Raw genomic sequence first — 22,065 nt, 5'->3', positions numbered from 1 at the left:
TCACCCAAATAATTACTGTTTTTGGGCATATAAAAGAAGTTAGGATGGGGACCAGCATGATACATATTTCCCCATCACCCACCTTTCATTCAGAAGAAAATACCCCCCTGTAGCGGCCTTTGTCAGCCAGTGTAATGTTGGAGTGAATCAGTCTATCTTGACAGGGATTGCCTTTCTATCTCTGTGCATGCTGGCTAAACCACTAAGACATCAGTGACATATTGAGTGTGCGCGCCACGTATAAAAGTTCCCCAGAAAACTCCCCCAAAATAGTAGACCCCATTGAAAAAGCAATGTATGAGTGTGTCTAGACTCTAGAGCGACCAAAGAAGAAGACCCTTACTTGTAGGTGAGGTCAGTCTTGTCCCAGCGCCCCCCAAAGAGAACGAATCGCTTCTGACGCTGCTTTCCTCCAAAGGTTTCCCCCTTCCGCATGTGATAGTCCGAGACACCACCTTGCTTCTGAGTAGGATAGTCTGGAACGCCGCAGCGAGGCCGGTTCCAGACAAACTCTGTTCCATTACCTGGAAGCACAGTCTCTGGATAGACACCACCCGACGGGCGCGATCGTTCCTTCAGCATGTCCTGAGTATGGCCAAACCTGCCCCTCTTCTTCAGTCCGTAGTTGTGGGTCTTCTGAGGCCATCCCTGTGAACAGAGGTATATGCAACTAAGTACCGTTCAAAGAAAGTAAATGAGGCTATTGTTTAGACAAAATTGCATATATTTGTGTTTGTATTTGTTATGGATCTTCCTGGGATTCAGCAAAATGAAGGCAGTTTATACCATTTTAAAAACATTACAATGCATTCACAGATTTCACAACCCACTGTGTGCCCTCAGGCCTCTACTCCACCGCTACCACATATCTACATGCATGTGTCTGTGCCTATGTTTGTGTTGCTTCACTATCCCGCTGTTCCATAAGGTGTATTTTTATCTGGATTTTAAATCTAATTGTACTGCTTGCAACAGTTACTTGATATGGAATAGAGTTCCATGTAGTTATGGCTCTATGTAGTGCTGTGCGCCTCCCATAGTCTGTTCTGGACTTGGGGACTGTGAAGAGACATCTGGTGGCATGTCTTGTGGGGTATGTATGGGTGTCTGAGCTGTGTGCCAGTAGTTCAAACAGACAGCTCTGTGCATTCAACATGTCAATACCTCTCCCAAATACAAGTAGTGATGAAGTCAATCTCTGCTCCACTTTGAGCCAGGAGAGATTGACATGCATTATTAATATTAGCTCTTTGCGTACATCCAAGGGCCAGCCTTGCTGCCCTGTTCTGAGACAATTGCAATTTTCCTAAGTCCCTTTTTTGGGGCACCTGACCACACGACTGAACAGTAGTCCAGGTGCGACAAAACTAGAGCCTGTAGGACCTGCCTTGTTGATAGTGCTGTTAAGAAGGTAGAGCAGCGCTTTGTAATGGGCAGACTTCTCCCCATCTTAGCTACTGTTATATCAATATGTTTTGACCATGACAGTTTACAATCCAGGGTTACTCTAAGCAGTTTAGTCACCTCAACTTGCTCATTTTCCACATTAATTTTTACAAGACTTAGGGTTAAGTGAATGATTTGTCCCAAATACAATGTTTTAGACATATTTAGGACTAACTTATTCCTTGAAACCTACTTTGCAGCTCTCCTTGCCACCTAACTGCAGCTCTTTTTTAAGTGTTGTAGTCATTTCAGTCGCTGTAGTACAGTGGTTCTTCCTTTAAAAGTTGTCATACTGCAGCACACCTTGCGGGCTGCTGCAGAATTCTATGGCACATTATTTAAGTATCAGCCATTGTTGACATTAATGCTAGTTAGTGCTAGTTAGTGCTAGTTTGACCACCAGAGGGCATCTTTGAGAAGCATTTGACTGTTTTTAATATTGGTTGTACTAGAAAATGTAAATGTAAGAACCTAGTATATGGGATGGATTTTAAATTTAGCTTACTTAATTTGATTAATGTTATGGTGTTTCTATTCCAAGAAAAACGAAACCCTCAGGGTTCCCATTAGGACCATTTGGTGCTATACAACGTGACCGGTCGGGAGTAGGCTACTAAGTGACAGCGAGTGAAGAGCTAACATCCAATCCTAACATTTCCACACCCTAATTGTAGGCTAACCAATACCCTAACGGAGATTCAGTGAAAATAAAAATCTCATTGATTTATCAAGACCAGTCCCCATGCTTGTCTCAGAGCAGCGCGAAACCGTGCTGAAATAGTTGACCACACACAGGTAGGCTATTGCTTCAAATCCTATTATAACAATTGGGTGACTTTGGGTGTTCCAGTAAGCAACAATTTGTTGCCTTCATTAGCCTACTTTATTCCAATGTTTCTGTCATTCAGTGATATTTACTCCCATAGCAATTCGTTATGGATCCATCCAGATGTGGTTAAAACAACAATGCATTTTGTGGACTCTGTAAGAGTCTATTTGTCCTGCCTATAGCCCATCAAGGTTGGATAGAATGATAGAATTGTTCAACGAGCGTTTTGTACTCATAAATTCATATTTCATGAATCTTGGCAAAACAAGTTCGTATAATTCACAATATTACAAAACATTCACTCCATAATCTGCCATGCCATGTCTTTAACATGAAACAATAACGCAGTGCACCATCATTTGCTAATTTCCTCATTATTCAGTTGAGGAATTCATCTTTAATAGATGTTGGAGATGCATGTCACCAAACGCTCCATAAGTATGTTTTACATATGACTATGACTGTCAACGTGTAACTGTTCAGCCTACAGGGAGGAGGTCAGAGACCTGGATGTACGTTGCCAGGACAACAATCTCTCCCTGTGAGCAAGACAAAGGAGCTGATCGTGGACTATAGGAAAAGGAGGGCCGAACAGGCCCCCATTAACATCGACTGGGCTGAAGTGGAGCAGGTTGATAATTTCAAATTATCACCAGTCTCTGAATGTCCTTAAGTGGCCCAGCCAAAGCCCGGACATGAAACCGGTCGAACATATTTTCACCTGAAAATAGCTGTGCAGCGATGCTCCCCATCCAACATGACAGAGCTTGAGAAGATCTGCAGAGAAGAATAGGAGAAACTCCCCAAATACAGGTGTGCCAAGCTTGTAACGTCATACCCAAGAAGACTTCAGGCTGTAATCGCTGCCAAAGGTGCTTCAATAAAGTACTGAGTAAAGGGTCTGAATACTTATGTAAATGTGATATTCAGTTCTAAAATTTGTATAAATTTGCAAACATTTCTTAAAACCAGTTTTTGCTTCGTCATTATGGCGTATTGTGTGTAGATTGATGAGGGAAAAAACTATTTCATCAATTTTAGAATAAGGCTGTAATGTAACAAAATATAAAAAAGTGAAAGGGTCTGAATACTTTCCGAATGCACTGTATATTAGGATGAGCTATGTTGAGAATACAGTATATACAGTGAGTAAATAACAGTATATAAAAATATTATGAAAGGTATAGTGTATATGCGTCTCCCTACTAACTATACAAATAGGCCCTATTATATTTCAAAATTAAAATCAAACCGAGTGTTCTCTTCTGCTTCATCATGGTTTGAATGATGTGCATAATTCCAGCCCATATATTGCAGTACAATACAGTACAGTAATACATTTCACCAGTGGTGACCCGTCATTCAGGAAAAACATGAATACAAATCATTGAGTTAATAAAGCCGCGTACAAACTTTTTGCTTTCTTGAGTAAGGCAACTCCAAAATGCAGGTGTTTCAGCCTAGCTCAGTGCTTTCTGTGGTGGTGGGGCAGCTAGCGGAAAACATGGAGTGTAGGGGTTGGTAATGTTCTCTAGTTGCACCGTGTGTCATAAATGTTGAAGCCGTGTTGAAGAGACCAAACTGCATGTGGAATGTGGGTACTCATCTTTTAATATGCACTGCTCAAAAAAATAAAGGGAATACTTAAACAACACAATGTAACTCCAAGTCAATCACACTTCTGTGAAATCAAACTGTCCACTTAGGAAGCAACACCGATTGACAATAAATTTCACATGCTGTTGTGCAAACAGAATAGACAACAGGTGGAAATTATAGGCAATTAGCAAGACACCCCCAATAAAGGAGTGGTTCTGCAGGTGGGAACCACAGACCACTTCTCAGTTCTTATGCTTCCTGGCTGATGGTTTGGTCACTTTTGAATGCTGGCGGTGCTTTCACTCTAGTGGTAGCATGAGACGGAGTCTACAACCCACACAAGTGGCTCAGGTAGTGCAGCTCATCCAGGATGGCACATCAATGCGAGCTGTGGCAAGAAGGTTTGCTGTGTCTTTCAGCGTAGTGTCCAGAGCATGGAAGCGCTACCAGGAGACAGGCCAGTACATCAGGAGACGTGGACGAGGCCGTAGGAGGGCAACAACCCAGCAGCAGGACCGCTACCTCCGCCTTTGTGCAAGGAGGAGCAGGAGGAGCACTGCCAGAGCCCTGCAAAATGACCTCCAGCAGGCCACAAATCAAATCAAATCAAATCAAATGTATTTATATAGCCCTTCGTATATCAGCTGAAATCTCAAAGTGCTGTACAGAAACCCAGCTTAAAACCCCAAACAGCAAGCAATGCATGTGAAAGAGGCACAGTGGCTAGGAAAAACTCCCTAGGAAAAACTCCCTAGAAAGGCCAAAAACCTAGGAAGAAACCTAGAGAGGAACCAGGCTATGAGGGGTGGCCAGTCCTCTTCTGGCTGTGCCGGGTGGATATTATAACAGAACATGGTCAAGATGTTAAAATGTTCATAAATGACCAGCATGGTCAAATAATAATAATCATTGTAGTTGTCGAGGGTGCAACGAGCACGTCCGGTGAACAGGTCAGGGTTCCGTAGCCGCAGGCAGAACAGTTGAAACTGGAGCAGCAGCATGGCCAGGTGGACTGGGGACAGCAAGGAGTCATCATGCCAGGTAGTCCCGAGGCATGGTCCTAGGGCTCAGGTCCTCCGAGAGAAAGAAAGAAAGAGAGAAAGAGAGAATTAGAGAGAGCATATTTAAATTCACACAGGACACCGGATAAGACAAGAGAATACTCCAGATGAAACAGACTGACCCTAGCCCCCCGGCACATAAACTACTGCAGCATAAATACTGAAGGCTGAGGCAGGAGGGATCAGAAGACACTGTGGCCCCATCCGATGATACCCCCGGACAGGGCCAAATGTGCATGTGTCTGCTCAAACGGTCAGAAACAGACTCCATGAGGGTGGTATGAGGGCTCGACGTCCACAGGTGGGGGTTGTGCTTACAGCCCAACACCGTGCAGGACGTTTGGCATTTGCCAGAGAACACCAAGATTGGCAAATTCGCCTCTGGCGCCCTGTGCTCTTCACAGATGAAAGCAGGTTCACACTGAGCACGTGACAGACGTGACAGAGTCTGGAGACGCCGTGGAGAACGTTCTGCTGCCTGCAACATCCTCCAGCATGACCGGTTTGGCGGTGGGTCAATCATGGTGTGGGGTGGCATTTCTTTGGGGGGCCGCACAGCCCTCCATGTGCTCGCCAGAGGTAGCCTGACTGCCATTAGGTACCGAGATGAGATCCTCAGACCCCTTGTGATATGCTGGTGCGGTTGGCCCTGGGTTCCTCCTAATGCAAGACAATGCTAGACCTCATGTGGCTGGAGTGTGTCAGCAGTTCCTGCAAGAGGAAGGTATTGATGCTATGGACTGGCCCGCCCGTTCCCCAGACCTGAATCCAATTGAGCACATCTGGGACATTTACATTTACATTTACATTTAAGTCATTTAGCAGACGCTCTTATCCAGAGCGACTTACAAATTGGTGCATTCACCTTATGATATCCAGTGGAACAACGACTTTACAATAGTGCATCTAAATCTTTTAAGGGGGGGGGGGTTAGAAGGATTACTTTATCCTATCCTAGGTATTCCTTAAAGAGGTGGGGTTTCAGGTGTCTCCGGAAGGTGGTGATTGACTCCGCTGTCCTGGCGTCGTGAGGGAGTTTGTTCCACCATTGGGGTGCCAGAGCAGCGAACAGTTTTGACTGGGCTGAGCGGGAACTGTACTTCCTCAGAGGTAGGGAGGCGAGCAGGCCAGAGGTGGATGAACGCAGTGCCCTTGTTTGGGCCTGATCAGAGCCTGAAGGTACGGAGGTGCCGTTCCCCTCACAGCTCCATAGGCAAGCACCATGGTCTTGTAGCGGATGCGAGCTTCAACTGGAAGCCAGTGGAGAGAGCGGAGGAGCGGGGTGACGTGAGAGAACTTGGGAAGGTTGAACACCAGACGGGCTGCGGTGTTCTGGATGAGTTGTAGGGGTTTAATGGCACAGGCAGGGAGCCCAGCCAACAGCGAGTTGCAGTAATCCAGACGGGAGATGACAAGTGCCTGGATTAGGACCTGCGCCGCTTCCTGTGTGAGGCAGGGTCGTACTCTGCGAATGTTGTAGAGCATGAACCTACTGGAACGGGTCACCGCCTTGATGTTAGTTGAGAACGACAGGATCACGCCAAGGTTCTTAGCACTCTGGGAGGAGGACACAATGGACATCATGTCTCGCTCCATCCACCAACGCCACGTTGCACCACAGACTGTCCAGGAGTTGGCGGATGCTTTAGTCCAGGTCTGGGAGGAGATCCCTCAGGAGACCATCCGCCACCTCATCAGGAGCATGCCCAGGCGTTGTAGGGAGGTCATACAGGCACGTGGAGGCCACACACACTACTGAGCCTCATTTTGACTTGTTTTAAGGACATTACAACAAAGTTGGATCAGCTTGTAGTGTGGTTTTCCACTTTAATTTTGTGTGTGACTCCAAATCCAGACCTCCATGGGTTGATAAATTGGATTTCCATTGATTATTTTTGTGTGATTTTGTTGTCAGCACATTCAACTATGTAAAGAAAAAACGATTTAAGAAGATTATTTCATTCATTCAGATCTAGGATGTGTTATTTTAGTGTTCCCTTTATATTTTTGAGCAGTGTATATTGGTCATATTGTTCATGGCTCCCGAGTGGAGCACAACGGGATTGCAACTATTTTAGCACCATTTTGCACTGCTCTGAGACAAGCATGGGGAATGGTCTTGATAAATCAGTCCGATTTTTTATTTTCACTGAATTTCCATTTGGATGTTGGTTAGACTAGATTGAAAATATTAGGGTGTAGAAATGTTGTGCTCTCAGTCTAACCTTAATTTAACTAGGCAAGTCAGTTAAGAACAAATCCTTATATACAAGGACAGCCTACTCCTTCCTCCCCGATGGGGAATTTAACCCGTCTCCCGTGTGCCCGCACGACACAGAGATTCTTTAGCTAAATCGCCCAGTACTGTACTCCCGACCGTCATGTTGTACAGCGCCATATTTTCAGTTCCATCCTAACGGACACCCAGAGGGTTTTTTTATTTTTCTTGAATAGGAACACCATAATATTAATCAGATTAATTAAGCAAGTACCAGTCAAATATTTGGACACACCTACTCATTCCAGGGTTTTTCTTTATTTTTACTATTTTCTACATTGTAGAATAATAGTGAAGACATCACAACTATGAAATAACACATATGGAATCAGTTAAGAGCAAATTCTTATTTACAAGGACAGCCTACTCCTTCCTCCCCATCGGGGAATTGAACCCCAGTCTCCCGCATACCCGCATTCTCTAGTACAGCCATTATTGAAGGCTATCAAATGCTTCTCAAAGATGCCCTCTGGTGGTCAAACTAGCACTAACAAGCAAACATGTCAAACGTTGTATAACATTAATCTTCAGGGCCTGTTTCAACAAGAGAGCCAATAAGATTCGAGGGGGACGATTGTATTGTGTTTCAAAACGTTTCGAAAGGAGGGGGTAGACAGTCACAATGGTGATGGCCCTCCTACTGTGACCAATTTCCACAGCGTATCATTCATTCAGTTTCGACAGTAGAAGGCTCAAAACACTTTGTAAAGACTGGGGACATCTAGTCGAAGCAATAGAAAGTGCTCAGTGAACGATAGCTCACGGTGTGAATAATAGGCAAAGATGTGAAGTCGAGTCCACAATTCAGAATTCCACTTCCTGTTTCAATCGGTCTCGGGGTTTTGACTGCCATATGAGTTCTGTTATACTCACAGACACCATTCAAACAGTTTTAGAAACTTTAGGGTGTTTTCTATCCACAAGTACTAATTATATGCATATCCTAGCTTCTGAGTTTGAGTAGGAGGCCGTTGAAAATGGGCACACATTTTTTCCAAAATGCGCTGTGGCGCCCCCTATCCTAGGGTAAGTCCAAGAGGTTAATGGTACCAGTGGTTCACAAAAACTTGCCATAGAATTCTGCGGCACCACACAAGCTGCGGCGCAGTACATTGCAACTTTTAACCTGTTTGGGAAAGGCTTGCTGCTAGCGGGACACCTCGACAACATCCAGTGAAATTGCATAGCGCCAAATTCAAATGACATTATTATAAATATTTAACTTTCATAAAATCACAAGTGTAATAGATCAAAATAAAGCTTGTTAATCCAGCCGCTGTGTTAGATTTCCAAAAGGCTTTACGGCGAAAGCAAACCATGCGATTATCTGAGGACAGCGCCCAGCACACAAAAGTCACAAATAGCAAAAAAATTAATCACTTACCTTCGATGATCTTCATATGGTTGCACTCAAAAGACTCCATATTACACAATAAATGTTTGTTTTGTTCAATAAAGTCCCTCTTTATGTCCAAAAACCTCAGTTTTGTTGGTGCGTTTTGTTCAGTAATCCATTGGCTCAAAGGCGGTCACAACAGGCAGACGAAAAATCCAAATAGTACCAGTAAAGTTTGTAGAAACATGTCAAACGATGTTTAATCAATCCTCAGGTTGTTTTTTGTCTAAATAATCAATAATATTACAACTGGACAATAGCGTTGTCAATATAAAGGAAAAACAACAAAAGGCACGCTCTAGGTCGCGCGCACCAAACAGCTCTGGAACTTTCCACTGTCCACTCATTCAAAGTGGTCATTCTCCCTCATTTTTCAGAATAAAAGCCTGAAACAATGTCTAAAGACTGATAGTGGAAGACATAGGGAACGCAATCTGGTTCATATCCCTTTATGTGGTGGATAGGCTTTCAATGGAAAAACACCCATTTCAAAATAATGGCACTTCCTGGATGGATTTTCCTCAGGCTTTTGCCTGCCATATCAGTTCTGTTATACTCACAGACATTATTTTAACACAGTGTTTTCTATCCAAATCTACCAATTATATGCATATCCTAGCTTCTGGGCCTGAGTAACAGGCAGTTTACTTTGGGCACGCTTCTCATCCGGAGGTGACAATACTGCCCCCTTTCCCAAACAGGTTGGAGGAATCACTGTACCACTGTTGTGTCATCAGCAAACTTAATGATGGTGTTGGAGTCATGCCTGGCCGTGCAGTCATGAGTGAACAGGGAGTACAGGAGGGGACTGAGCACACATCCCTGAGGGGCCCCTGTGTTGAGGATCTCCGCCTCTTCTTCACGTAAATCACAGGGATCTGGGCCTGTTCCCGAGAAATAAGTATATTGTTCGCGTCGGGCTCGTCAGACTCATTAAAGGGAAAAAAGGATACTGCCAGTGAGTAATTGCAGTCCTGATGCCCAGAAGTTATTTTCGGTCATAAGAGACGGTAGCAGCAAAATTCTGTACAAAATAAGTAAAAAAATAAGTTACAAAAAACGCAAATGATCAAACAAAAAAAAACAATCGGTTGAGGACACGTAAAACGTCTGTCTGCCTTCTTCTCCGCTACCATTTTACACAATGGACAATTGACTTTATGCAAACTGGAAACCACATATCCTGAGGCCGCATTTATCGTAGCTGGGGATTTAAACGAAAAAAATTTGAGGAAAAGAATGCAGAAATGATATCAACATATTGACTGTAATACTCGCCCTGCTAAAACACTCGACCACTGCTACTCCATCTTCCGGGATGCCTACAAGGCCCTCCCTGGCTAATCACAACTCAATTTTTCTCCTCCCTTCCTATAGGCAGAAACTCAAACAAGAAGTACCCGTGCTAAGGAGTATTCAACGCTGATCTGACCAGCTTCAAGATTGTTTTGATCACGCGGAATGGGATATGTTCCGAGAATAATATCAACGCATATATTGATACGGTGACTGAGTTTATCAGGAAGTGTATAGGAGATGTTGTACCCACTGTGACTATTAAAACATACCATGGATAGATGGAAGCATTCGCGGAAAATTGAAAGCGTGAACCATCGCATTTAACCATGGCAAGGTGACTGGGAATATGGCCGAATACAAATAGTGTAGTTATTCCCTCCGTAAGGGAGGGACAAAGTGGAATCACAATTCAATGGCTCAGACATGAGACGTATGTGGCAGGGTCTACAGACAATCATGGACTACAAAGGGAAAACCAGCCACGTCGCGGACTATGATGGCTCACCCGCTTTGTGGATAACACAGTGCCACCGACGTGGCCCACTACCAAGGACTATGGGCTCTCCTTCTCCGTGGCCAACATGAGTAAGTAAGACATTTAAACGTGTTAACCCTCACAAGGCTGCCGGCCCAGACGGAATCCCTAGTCCTCAGAGCATGCGCAGACCAGATGGCTGGAGTGTTTACGGACATATTCCCCATCCCAGTCTACTGTCCCCTCATGCTTCAAGATGTCCACCATTGTTCTTGTACCCAAGAAAGCAAAGGTAACTGAACTAAACCTCTGTCATCATGAAGTGCTTTGAGAGACTAGTCAAGGATCATATCACCTCCACCTTACCTGACACCCTAGACCCACTTCAATTTGCTTACCGCAGTGCGATGCAATCGCTGCACACTGCCCTATCCCTTCTGGACAAAATACCTACGTAAGAACGCTGTTCATTGACTATAGCTCAGCATTCAACTCCAACTCAATCATCAAGTTTGCAGTCGACACAACAGTAGTAGACCTGATTACCAACAATGACGAGACAGCCTACAGGGAGGAGGTGAGGGCACTGGAAGTGTGGTGCCAGGAAAATAACCTCTCATCCAACGTCAACAAAACAAAGGAGTTGATCATGGACTTCAGGAAACAACAGAGGAAGCACCCCCCTATCCACATCGACGGGACCGCAGTGGAGAAGTTGGAAAGCTTCAAGTTCCTCAGCGTACATATAACTGACACACTGAAATGGTCCACCCACACAGACACTGTGGTGAAGAAGGCGCAACAGCGCCTATTCAACCTTAGGAGAATGAAGACATTTGGCTTGGCACCTAAAACCCTCACAAACTTTTTTGGAGGGCTGTATTACCTGCCCTCCAGGACACCTACAGCACCCAATGTCACAGGAAGGCCAAAAAGATCATCAAGGATAACAACCACACGAGCCACTGCTTGTTCATCCCGTTATCATCCAGAAGGCGAGGTCAGTACAGGTGCATCAAAGCTGGGCCGAGAGACTGAAAACAGCTTCTATTTCAAGGCCATCAGACTGTTAAATTCTGTTAAATAGCCATCACTAGCACATTAGATGCTACTGCTCTATATACATAGACTTGGTGTAAACGGTGCGTAACTGGCTGCAGGGAAGTCAGGCGCAGGAGAGCAGAAATGGGTAACAACCGGAGCACTTTAAAGATGCAAAACAAACTTCACCCAGAACAACAAAATACGGGTTGAAATAACCCGTCGCAAACCAGTCTGAAGTGCACATACACTTTACAACAAACAATTCCACACAGAGACATGGGGGGGGGGGGCCGTCAAGTAATGAGGGAATGTAAACCAGGTGTGCGGGAAAACAAGACAAAACAAATGGAAAATGAAAGGTGGATCGGCGATGACTAGAAGACCGGTGACGTTGACCGCCAAATGCCGCCCGAACAAGGAGAGGAACCGACTTCGGCGGAAGTCGTGACACTTGGAATTACTGGCCACATTAATAATGGGACACTAGTCACGTTAATAATGTTTACATATTTTGCATTACTCATCTCTCATGTATATACTGTATTCTACTGTATCTAACACTGACATTGCTCGCCCAATATTTATATATTCTTAATTCCATTCCTTTACTTTAGATTTGTGTGTATTGTTGTGAAATTGTTAGATATTACTGTTAGATATTACTGCAGTGTTAGAGCTAGAAACACAAGCATTCTGCTACACCTGCAATAACATCTGCTGTGTGACAAATACAATTTTATTCCATTTTTTATTTGATTTGACCACACCGCTCACGTCGCGTGCGCAAGCGTTGTAAAATAAATGTACGCATACATGTTATTCAATAATTGCACCCACACTGCTCGCACACGTCTGCATAGCCAGGCGCTAAAATAGAACTCCCCTCTCCCATCTCCTCATTGGCTATTAGGAGCATATACCCACGTAGGTGACTGAAAGATGAACTGAGGTCCACACTCCAACCGGTAGTGGTAATACACCTTAAAGTTGGTTGCCAACCGCCATATTAAGTCCAAAGAAGAAGAAGAAGCCTGAAGGAGGAAAGATTACTATAAACTAACTCGGTTTACCCTTTTATCTGTGGATTCATTGTCGAGTAGAGGAGCTTTGCATTTCAGGTAAAATAACAACCCAATGTTTATATCCCAGGACAAATTAGCTAGCAACAGCAAGCTAGCTAGCCAAATTGCCATAAATGGTTAATGCTTTTCGACCTGTCCACAAATTAATATAGTTGGTTCAGAGTTTGCTGTGATATTTCAACCTGCGTGTCCTGATCGCATCTGGTTTGGGTGGACAAAATCAACACGTGTGCGGTCTGGTCAGCATGTAAGAAATAGGAGAAGTGACGTGTTATCTCCAATTGGCTACAACATAAATCATGTCATACTGCTGGAGGCCTCCCCTCATGTTGGGCTCATGCTGAGACACTCTTAACTCTTGCCCCATGAGTAGCAGTGTTCTATTCAGGTTTGACTTCTTCCCCCACATACCACTTTTTTCTACAGAAAGCAGCTCTCTGTCATCATTTGGTGAAATGCACCTTGTCTATATCTTGCGCTTAGTAGCACAATCTTGTCACATACACTGAGTGTACAAAACATTAGGAACACCTTCCTAATATTGAGTTGCACCCCCTTTTGCCCTCAGAATGGCCTCAATTTGTCAGAACATGGACTCTACAAGGTGTCAAAAACATTCCATAAGGATGCTGGCCCATGATGATGCCAATGCTTCCCACAGTTGTGTGAAGTTGACTGGAAGTCCTTTGGGTGGTGGACCATTCTTGATACACGGGAAACTGTTGAGCTTGAAAATCCCAGCAGTGTTTTAGTTCTTGACACACTCAAACTGGTATGCCTGGTACCTACTGCCATACCCTGTTCAAAGGCACTTAAATATTTTGTCTTGCCCATTCACCCTCTGAATGGCACACATACATAATCCATGTCTCCATTGTCTCAAGGCTTAAAAATCCTTCTTTAACCTGTATCCTCCCCTTTATCTACACTGATTGAAGTGGATTTAACAAGTGACATCAATAAGGGATCATAGCTTTCACCTGGATTCACCTGGTTAGTCTATGTCATGGAAAGAGCAGGAAATAGTGTTCCTAATATTTTGTAAACTCAGTGTACAAAGTCACTTTCTACAATAGCCAAACATTAAATTAAATGAAATAAGAAAAGCATTTATCTTCAGAGTTCAGACCTAAGTATTTTTCCACCTGATTGGCCTGAAGCAACCCACTCCCACACTCCTTCTGTATGAACAACTCAGAGTCCTTATGTTATCTCTCTCTCAGCGAAGGGCCACTTCATGCTGCCATTAACTGTACACAAAGCCCAGCTCCAATGTGAAATCTGAGAGGCAAGTATTGTGTCTAGGGCTTCTCCTTTGTCATGTCTGTCCACCAATTGAAAATATTGAGGGCTATCAAGGTGTAAAGGCTTGACCCAGATTGTTACCATGTCATTAGTGTGTCACTAATGGTCTGTTACAAATCACTGGGAAAATAGGTTGAATCCTTAATTATTTATACATTGGCATACAATCTCTGTCAACATTCCACCAAGGTCACCCTCAGCTTCCCCCCCCCCCTCCCACACACACATATCTAAATATCATATCTAAATACCTAAATCAAGCAGTGTAAGAAACCCATGTTTTAAGAGCACATGCATGGGCTTTGCATACTAGCGTATTTCAGTACCAGTTGATTGACATGTAGCCTACAGCTGCAAATAATTTGAAAAAAAATATTTGCCATGAATACCTGTAAATTGCACAACAAAGTTACTGATTTACTAAAGACCTTCTCAAGAAAATGGTGCGTGCATTGTGCACATTTACACGTGCTCTCCCTCTCCTTTTCTCTCTCTCCCTCTCTAAACGCACACGGAGAGTGATTCTGGACCCACATACAGACTCCATGATATCGACTCATAAAACGCGGCTGCTCTGCAAAATGTAAAGAATTCCACATCATCTGCATTTATATCGTAATTCACTCACCGCCACTACTTTATACCTGTTGCTGGCTCTCCCCTCCAGTACTGGCATAGAATGAATGCAGAGCAAGAGGTGAGATGCCAAGACGCTACAGTAAACCCAAGGAAGCAGCATCATCTTTTGATTCGGAGCAGACTCGCAGTTTGACTGGGCTGGAGCACACTTTGGGGGATAGCAAGGGCAGAAGAAATGAATGACGGAGAAGTGTCTCGCAGGGGGATTTTATACTCCCTCATTTCTTTGTTCTCTTTCTTCAAATTGCACGTTTTTATGGGCCTAAGAGATAAATTCACAGGCACCCACGTGATTTAACCCCTTGCCAGCTGCATCCATGTCCTCAAGCGCCTTGTGAACCTACTCTTTTAAAATACCTTAAGCATAAGCTCAGTGTGCTAATGTAGTCTCTAGACTAACAGACCACTGGAGTTCAACCTGGTCTCAGAGCATTTCCTATTATTCTGTATGTAAATCCGAGACACTCCATTTAGTATGATATGTTAGGTTTCGTATGGTATGTATTCATTTGAGACTACCAATTGTATAATATGTTACGAATTTGCAAAATGTACAATATGTTACAAATTCCAATTTGTTGTTGCTAACGTTAGCTAGCTGCTGGATGGATGTCATGAGTGGGAGAGTGGCCAACTTTCCCCCCATATTGTTTTTTGGTGGCTACATCTAGAGATGCAGGTGTCATTTGGTTAGCTAGCAAGAAATATCCATTACTTTGCTAGCTTGCTATGCTGAACTTTATCCACAGTTAGGATATATCTTAGTTGTCAATCAAATGTATTTGGCATCTATCAAATGGGAGGGCAGGCAAGTTCTTATTCAGTTGTCAAAACGGGTTGGGACGAGCATGCATTGGCTGGCAATCTGCAGAAGGATGAGTAGGCTACTATTCCCCATCGTTTATTAGTGTAATTTTGACAGCCAACTACAAGGACTTATCTACTGTTGCCTTGTTAGATTTTAGCTCAGCTCGCGCTGGCTAACATTATATGTTCATATACAACTGAGGGAGAGAGTAGAACTGATTAATAGGACTGTAAAGTTCCCAAATATAAGAGAACTCCCGTGGTATTTACATATTTGCAGAAATCCATTCAGGTGTATTTTGTGGCTTTGGAAGAATGCTTTGATCTAATGCCAAGAGTGTGCAAAGCTGTCAAGGCAATGGGTGGCTACTTTGAAGAATCTCAAATATAACATATATTTTTATTTGTTTACACTTTTGTGGTTACTACATGATTCCATATGTGTTATTTCATAGTTTTAATGTCTTCACTATTATTCTACAATGTAGAAAATAGTAAAAATAAAGAAAAACCCTTGAATAAGTAGGTATGTGCAACAATTTAAAGATTTTAATTAGTTGCAGTTCATAAAAGGAAATCAGTCAATTGAAATAAATTCATTAGGCCCTAATCTATGGATTTCACATGACTGGGAATACAGATACAGTCGTATGAAAATGTTTGGGCACCCCTCTGAGGCTGCATAATAATTTACTCTGTCGTCACAGAAAATGATCACAGTGGCATGCCATTCATTTTCTAATAAAAGCAGAGTACTGGGGTATTGTCCAGACAAAGATTTTTTGTGTAGTAATATTAAGTTGTTTGAAATATAAATCAGATGTGAAAAATAGGCTATGCAAAAATTTGGGCACCCTTGTCATTCTGTTGATTTGAATACCTGTAACTACTTAGCACTGATTAATTGGAGCACACAATTGGTTTGGTGAGCTCATTAAGCCTTGAACTTCATTGACAAGTGCATCCAATCATGTGAAAAGGTATTTAAGGTGGACAATTGCAAGTTGTTGTTCTCTTTGACTCTCCTCTGAAGAGTGGCAACATTGGGGCCTCAAAACAACTCTCAAAAGGCCTGAAAACAAAGATTGTTCAACATTATGGTTTAGAGGAAGGCTACAAAAAGCTATCGCAGAGATGTAAGCTGTCAGTGTCCACTGTGAGGAACATAGTGAGGAAATGGAAGACCACAGGCACAGTTCTTGTTAAGGCCAGAAGTGGCAGGCCAAGTAAAATATCAGAGGCAAAGGTGGAGGATAGTGAGAACGGTCAAAAACAGCCCACCGACCACCTCCAAAGACCTACAACATCATCTTGCTGCAGATGGTGTCACTGTGCATCGTTCAACAATTCAGTGCACTTTGCACAAGGAGAAGCTGTATGGGAGAGTGATGCGGAAGAAGCCTTTTCTGCACACACGCCACAAACAGAGTCGCTTGAGGTATGCAAACGAACATTTGGACAAGCCACCTTCATTTTGGAATAAGGTGCTGTGGACTGATGAAACAAAGATTGAGTTATTTGGTCATAACAAGTGACGTTATGCATGGCGGCAAAAGAACACAGCATTCCAAGAAAAACACTTGCTACCCACAGTAAGATTTGGTGGGGGTTCCATCATGCTGTGGGGCTGTGTGGCCAGTGCCGGTGCTGGGAATCTTGTTAAAGTTGAGGGTCGCATGGATTCCACTCAATATCAGCAGATTCTTGGGAATACGGTTGAAGAATCAGTCACAAAGTTGAAGTTACGCCGGGGCTGGATATTTCAACAAGACAACGACCCAAAACACTGCTCAACATCTACCCGGGCATTTATGCAGAGGAACAAGTACAATGTTCTGGAATGGCCATCCCAGTCCCCAAACCTGAATATCATTGAGAATCTGTGGGATGATTTGAAGCGGGCTGTCCATGCTCGGCAACCATCAAACCTAACTGAACTGGAGATGTTTTGGAAGGAGGAATGGTCCAAAATACCTTCATCCAGAATCCAGACACTCATTAGAGGCTATGGGAAGAGCCTAGAGGCTGTTATTTTAGCAAAAGGAGGCTCTACTATATTGATGTGATTTTTCTATTGGGGTGCCCAAATTTATGCACCTGTCTAATTTTGTTTTGATGAATATTGCACATTTTCTGTTAATCCAATAAACCTCATTTCACTACTGAAATATTGCTGTGTCCATCAGTTATTTGATAGATCAAAATGGAATTGCTGATACAAACACCCAATTACTTATAAATGGAAATCATGGAAATTGTCAGGGGTGCCCAAACTTTTTCATACGACTGTATGCATCTGTTGGTCACAGATACAGGGAAATAAAGTTAGAGGTGTCACGTCCTGACCAGTATAAGGGTTATTTGTTATTGTAGTTTGGTCAGGACGTGGCAGAGGGTATTTGTTTTATGTGGTTCGGGGTGGTGTTTTTGGAGAAGGGTATTTGATTTATGTATTCCGGGGTTTTGGGGCACTGTTCCTTGTTAATGTATTTCTATGTTTAGTCTAGTTGGTTGTATTTCTATGTTTAGGTTAATGGGGGGTTGGACTCTCAATTGGAGGCAGGTGCTTTCTCGTTGCCTCTGATTGAGAGTCCTATATATGGGTATGTGTTTGGTTTAGTGTTTGTGGGAGATTGTTTCTTGTTTTGCTGAGTGTGCCTGACAAGACTGTTTTGTTGTTCGTGAGTTCGTTTCGTTTTGTTGTTTTTGGTGTTCTTGTTATTTAAATAAATATACAAGATGAGCATCCACATTCCTGCTGCGTTTTGGTCCTCCATTCCAGACGACAACCGTGACAGAATCTCCCACCACAAACGGACCAAGCAGCGGAGGAAGGAGCAACAGGTGGACTTTGAGGAGCAAGGGGAATTTAAGTTGGACCAACGGGAGAAACGGACATGGGAACAGATTATGGCCGGGGAGGGCCCATGGAGAAAATGGAGCGAAGACCGGGAACGCTACCGAGGAACACGACTGGCGTTGAAGCACGAGAGGCACCCCCAATAATTTTTTTGGGGGGGGCACACGGGTAGTTTGGCTGGGCCAAGGGTGAGCCCTAAGCCAGCTCCCCGTGTTTATATGGAGGAACGTATGGAGTGGAGGGCGCCGTGTTTTGCTGAAGTGCGCACAATCTCGCCCATACGCACGCACAGTCCAGTGCGAGTTATTCCAGCCCCTCGCAGATGCCGTGCTAGAGTGGGCATCCAGCCTGGTAGGAGGATGCCTGCGCAGCGCGTCTGGTCACCGGTGCGCCTCCTAGGACCAGGCTACCCTACGCCCGATCTACGCACGGCAACCATCAGGCCCCTGCACAGCCCAGTTTGCCCTGTACTAGCACCCCTCTCGTACAGGGCTACTAGTTCCATCCAGCCAGGACGGGTTGTGCAGGAGGTGAGATCAAGACCGCCTGTGCGCCTCCATGGCCCGGTGTTTCCAGTTCCTGTCTCTCGTGCGGACCCGGAAGTGCGAAATCCCAGTCTGGCACGTCCAGTACCAGCACCACGCACCAGGCTTCCAGTGCGTCAGCCCAGTCCGACTCGTCCTGTTCCCGCTCCCCGCACTAGCCCTGAGGTGCGTGTTCCCAGTCTGGCACGTCCAGTACCAGCACCACGCACCAGGCTTCCAGTGCGTCAGCCCAGTCCGACTCGTCCTGTTCCCGCTCCCCGCACTAGCCCTGAGGTGTGTGTTCCCAGTCTGGCACGTCCAGTACCAGCACCACACACCAGGCTTCCAGTGCGTCAGCCCAGTCCGACTCGTCCTGTTCCCGCTCCCCGCACTAGCCCTGAGGTGCGTGTTCCCAGGCTGATACCTACAGTACCAGCACCACGCATAAGGCATCTAGTGCGTCAGCCGCTCGCCAGTCAGGAGTCGCCAGAGCCGCCCGCCAGTCAGGAGTCGCCAGAGCCGCCCGCCAGTCAGGGGTCGCCAGAGCCGCCCGCCAGTCAGGGGTCGCCAGAGCCGCCCGCCAGTCAGGGGTCGCCAGAGCCGCCCGCCAGTCAGGGGTTGCCAGAGCCGCCCGCCAGTCAGGAGTAGCCAGAGCCGCCCGCCAGTCAGGAGTCGCCAGAGCCGCCCGCCAGTCAGGAGTCGCCAGAGCCGCCCGCCAGTCAGGAGTCGCCAGAGCGGCCCGCCGCGCCGGATCTGCCAGAGTGGCCCATCTGCCCGGAGCTGCCAGAGTGGCCCGCCGCGCCGGATCTGCCAGAGTGGCCCGCCGCGCCGGATCTGCCAGAGTGGCCCGCCGCGCCGGATCTGCCAGAGTGGCCCGTCTGCCCGGAGCTGCCAGAGTGGCCCGTCTGCCCGGAGCTGCCAGAGTGGCCCGTCTGCCCGGAGCTGCCAGAGTGGCCCGTCCCGCCGGATCTGCCAGAGTGGCCCGTCCTGCCGGATCTGCCAGAGTGGCCCGCCACGCCGGATCTGCCAGAGTGGCCCGCCGTGCCGGATCTGCCAGAGTGGCCTGCCTGTGACCCGGAACCGAGGGAGTCTGCCTGTGACCCGGAATCGAGGGGGTCTGCCTGTGACCCGGAACCGAAGGGGTCTGCCTGTGACCCGGAAACGGGTGAGTCTGCCTATTACCTGGAACCAAAGGAGTCTAGCAGCAACCCGGAACGGAGTAAGTCTATTAATGATCCAGAACTAAATATAAGTAACTGTGTTTCAAATGAGTCTGCCGACAGTGTGGAATGGAAGAGGTCTGCCTACGATCCGGAACGAGGGGAGTCTGCCTACGGCCTGAAACGGATTAAGTCTGTCTGCATTCTGGAGGACAGTAGACCGGAGCCTGAACCACCACCTGTATAGGTGGGTTGGGGGGGGGGGGGTGTAGCACAAGTGCCACCCTCCCTTCCCTCCCTTTAGTTTAGGGGGATTTTTTTGTTGTTGTTTTGGGTTTTGTTTATTTATGAGGTGCATCCGGGGTCTGCACCTTTAGGGGGGGGTACTGTTACGTCCTGACCAGTATAAGGGTTATTTGTTATGGTAGTTTGGTCAGGACGTGGCAGAGGGTATTTGTTTTATGTGGTTCGGGGTGGTGTTTTTGGAGAAGGGTATTTGATTTATGTATTCCGGGGTTTTTGGGCACTGTTCCTTGTTTATGTATTTCTATGTTTAGTCTCGTTGGTTGTATTTCTATGTTTAGGTTAATGGGGGGTTGGACTCTCAATTGGAGGCAGGTGCTTTCTCGTTGCCTCTGATTGAGAGTCCTATATATGGGTATGTGTTTGGTTTAGTGTTTGTGGGAGATTGTTTCTTGTTTTGCTGAGTGTGCCTGACAAGACTGTTTTGTTGTTCGTGAGTTCGTTTCGTTTTGTTGTTTTTGGTGTTCTTGTTATTTAAATAAATATACAAGATGAGCATCCACATTCCTGCTGCGTTTTGGTCCTCCATTCCAGACGACAACCGTGACAGAATCTCCCACCACAAACGGACCAAGCAGCGGAGGAAGGAGCAACAGGTGGACTTTGAGGAGCAAGGGGAATTTAAGTTGGACCAACGGGAGAAATGGACATGGGAACAGATTATGGCCGGGGAGGGCCCATGGAGAAAATGGAGCGAAGACCGGGAACGCTACCGAGGAACACGACTGGCGTTGAAGCACGAGAGGCACCCCCAATAACTTTTTTTGGGGGGGCACACGGGTAGTTTGGCTGGGCCAAGGGTGAGCCCTAAGCCAGCTCCCTGTGTTTATATGGAGGACCGTATGGAGTGGAGGGCGCCGTGTTTTGCTGAAGTGCGCACAATCTCGCCCATATGCACGTTCGTTAGTTCGTTTCATTTTGTTTTGTTGTTTTTGGTGTTCTTGTTATTTAAATAAATATACAAGATGAGCATCCACATTCCTGCTGCGTTTTGGTCCTCCATTCCAGACGACAACCGTGACAAGAGGAGTGGATCAGAAAACCAGTCAGTATCTGGTGTGACCACCATTTTGCTCATGCAGCGCGACACTTCTCCTTCGCATAGAGTTGATCAGCCTGTTGATTGTGGCCTGTGGAATGTTGTCCCACTCCTCTTTAATGGCTGTGCGAAGTTGCTGGATATTGGCGGGAAATGGAAAACACTGTCGTACACGTCGATTCAGAGAATCCCAAACTTTCTCACTGGGTGACATGTCTGGTAAGTATGCAGGCCATGGAAGAACTGGGACATTTTCAGCTTCCAGCAATTGTGTACAGATCCTTGTGACATGGGGCAGTGCACTATCATGCTGAAACATGAGGTGATGGAGGTGGATGAATGGGACGAGAATCGGCCTCAGGATCTCTTCACTGTATCTCTGTGCATTCAAATTGCCATCGATAAAATGCAATTGTGTTCGTTGTCCGTAGCTTATGCCTGCCCATATCTTAACCCCACCGCCACCATGGGGCACTCTGTTCACAACGTTGACATCAGCAAACCGCTCACCCACACGACGCCATACAAGTTGTCTGCCATCTGCCCGGTGTTGTGGAAATTCTAATGAAGTAAGAGAGAAGAGACTTTGAATTTCTTGAAACAATCAACCTTAATATTGATTCATTACTGCAATAATGGAGCTGGTCAATGCCCCACCGTAGGTGAGCCCAACAATACAGAGAACGTAAGGGGTTTATATAGAAACCCAAAAACTGGTTGGTTCTACCTCTCCCCGGTAGATCGGGGCATAATAAGCTACCTTGTTTACCTCTTGTGGCTATGTGTATCGGGTGTGTGAGGTCATAGCGCACAAACAAGTGATAACGGCAGTTCTGTTTCTCCTTTCTCTACCAAGCCAGCCTCTGTTCTCGTCAGCTGTGCCCTTGGAAGACAGTAAAAGAACAGGATGGACTGAAGA

At 45.5% G+C, this 22,065-nt stretch overlaps 1 protein-coding gene across 5 annotated transcripts in view; it reads right to left on the bottom strand.

The window, feature by feature from the left end:
* LOC115203757 (stromelysin-3-like) overlaps nt 1-22,065 on the bottom strand; it is a 57,806-nt gene that overhangs the window by 28,833 nt on the left and 6,908 nt on the right. For 2 of the 5 annotated variants that reach the window (XM_029768721.1, XM_029768722.1), the window contains exons 1-2: nt 14,443-14,828; nt 344-648 (exon numbers count right to left, since the gene is read on the bottom strand). In XM_029768721.1, coding sequence (XP_029624581.1) covers nt 344-648; nt 14,443-14,556 — 419 coding nt within the window. In that variant the 5' untranslated portion in view covers nt 14,557-14,828. Of the gene's footprint in view, nt 1-343; nt 649-14,442; nt 14,829-22,065 lie in introns of those variants that run through there. The other 3 variants (XM_029768719.1, XM_029768723.1, XM_029768720.1) reach the window with 3 other exon arrangements.

This window comes from Salmo trutta, chromosome 12 (genome assembly GCF_901001165.1).
Source record: "Salmo trutta chromosome 12, fSalTru1.1, whole genome shotgun sequence".
NCBI classification, from domain to species: Eukaryota; Metazoa; Chordata; class Actinopteri; order Salmoniformes; family Salmonidae; genus Salmo; species Salmo trutta.
Note: the sequence above shows the minus strand (reverse complement) of the source record. Positions and strands in the feature narration are given on the sequence as shown.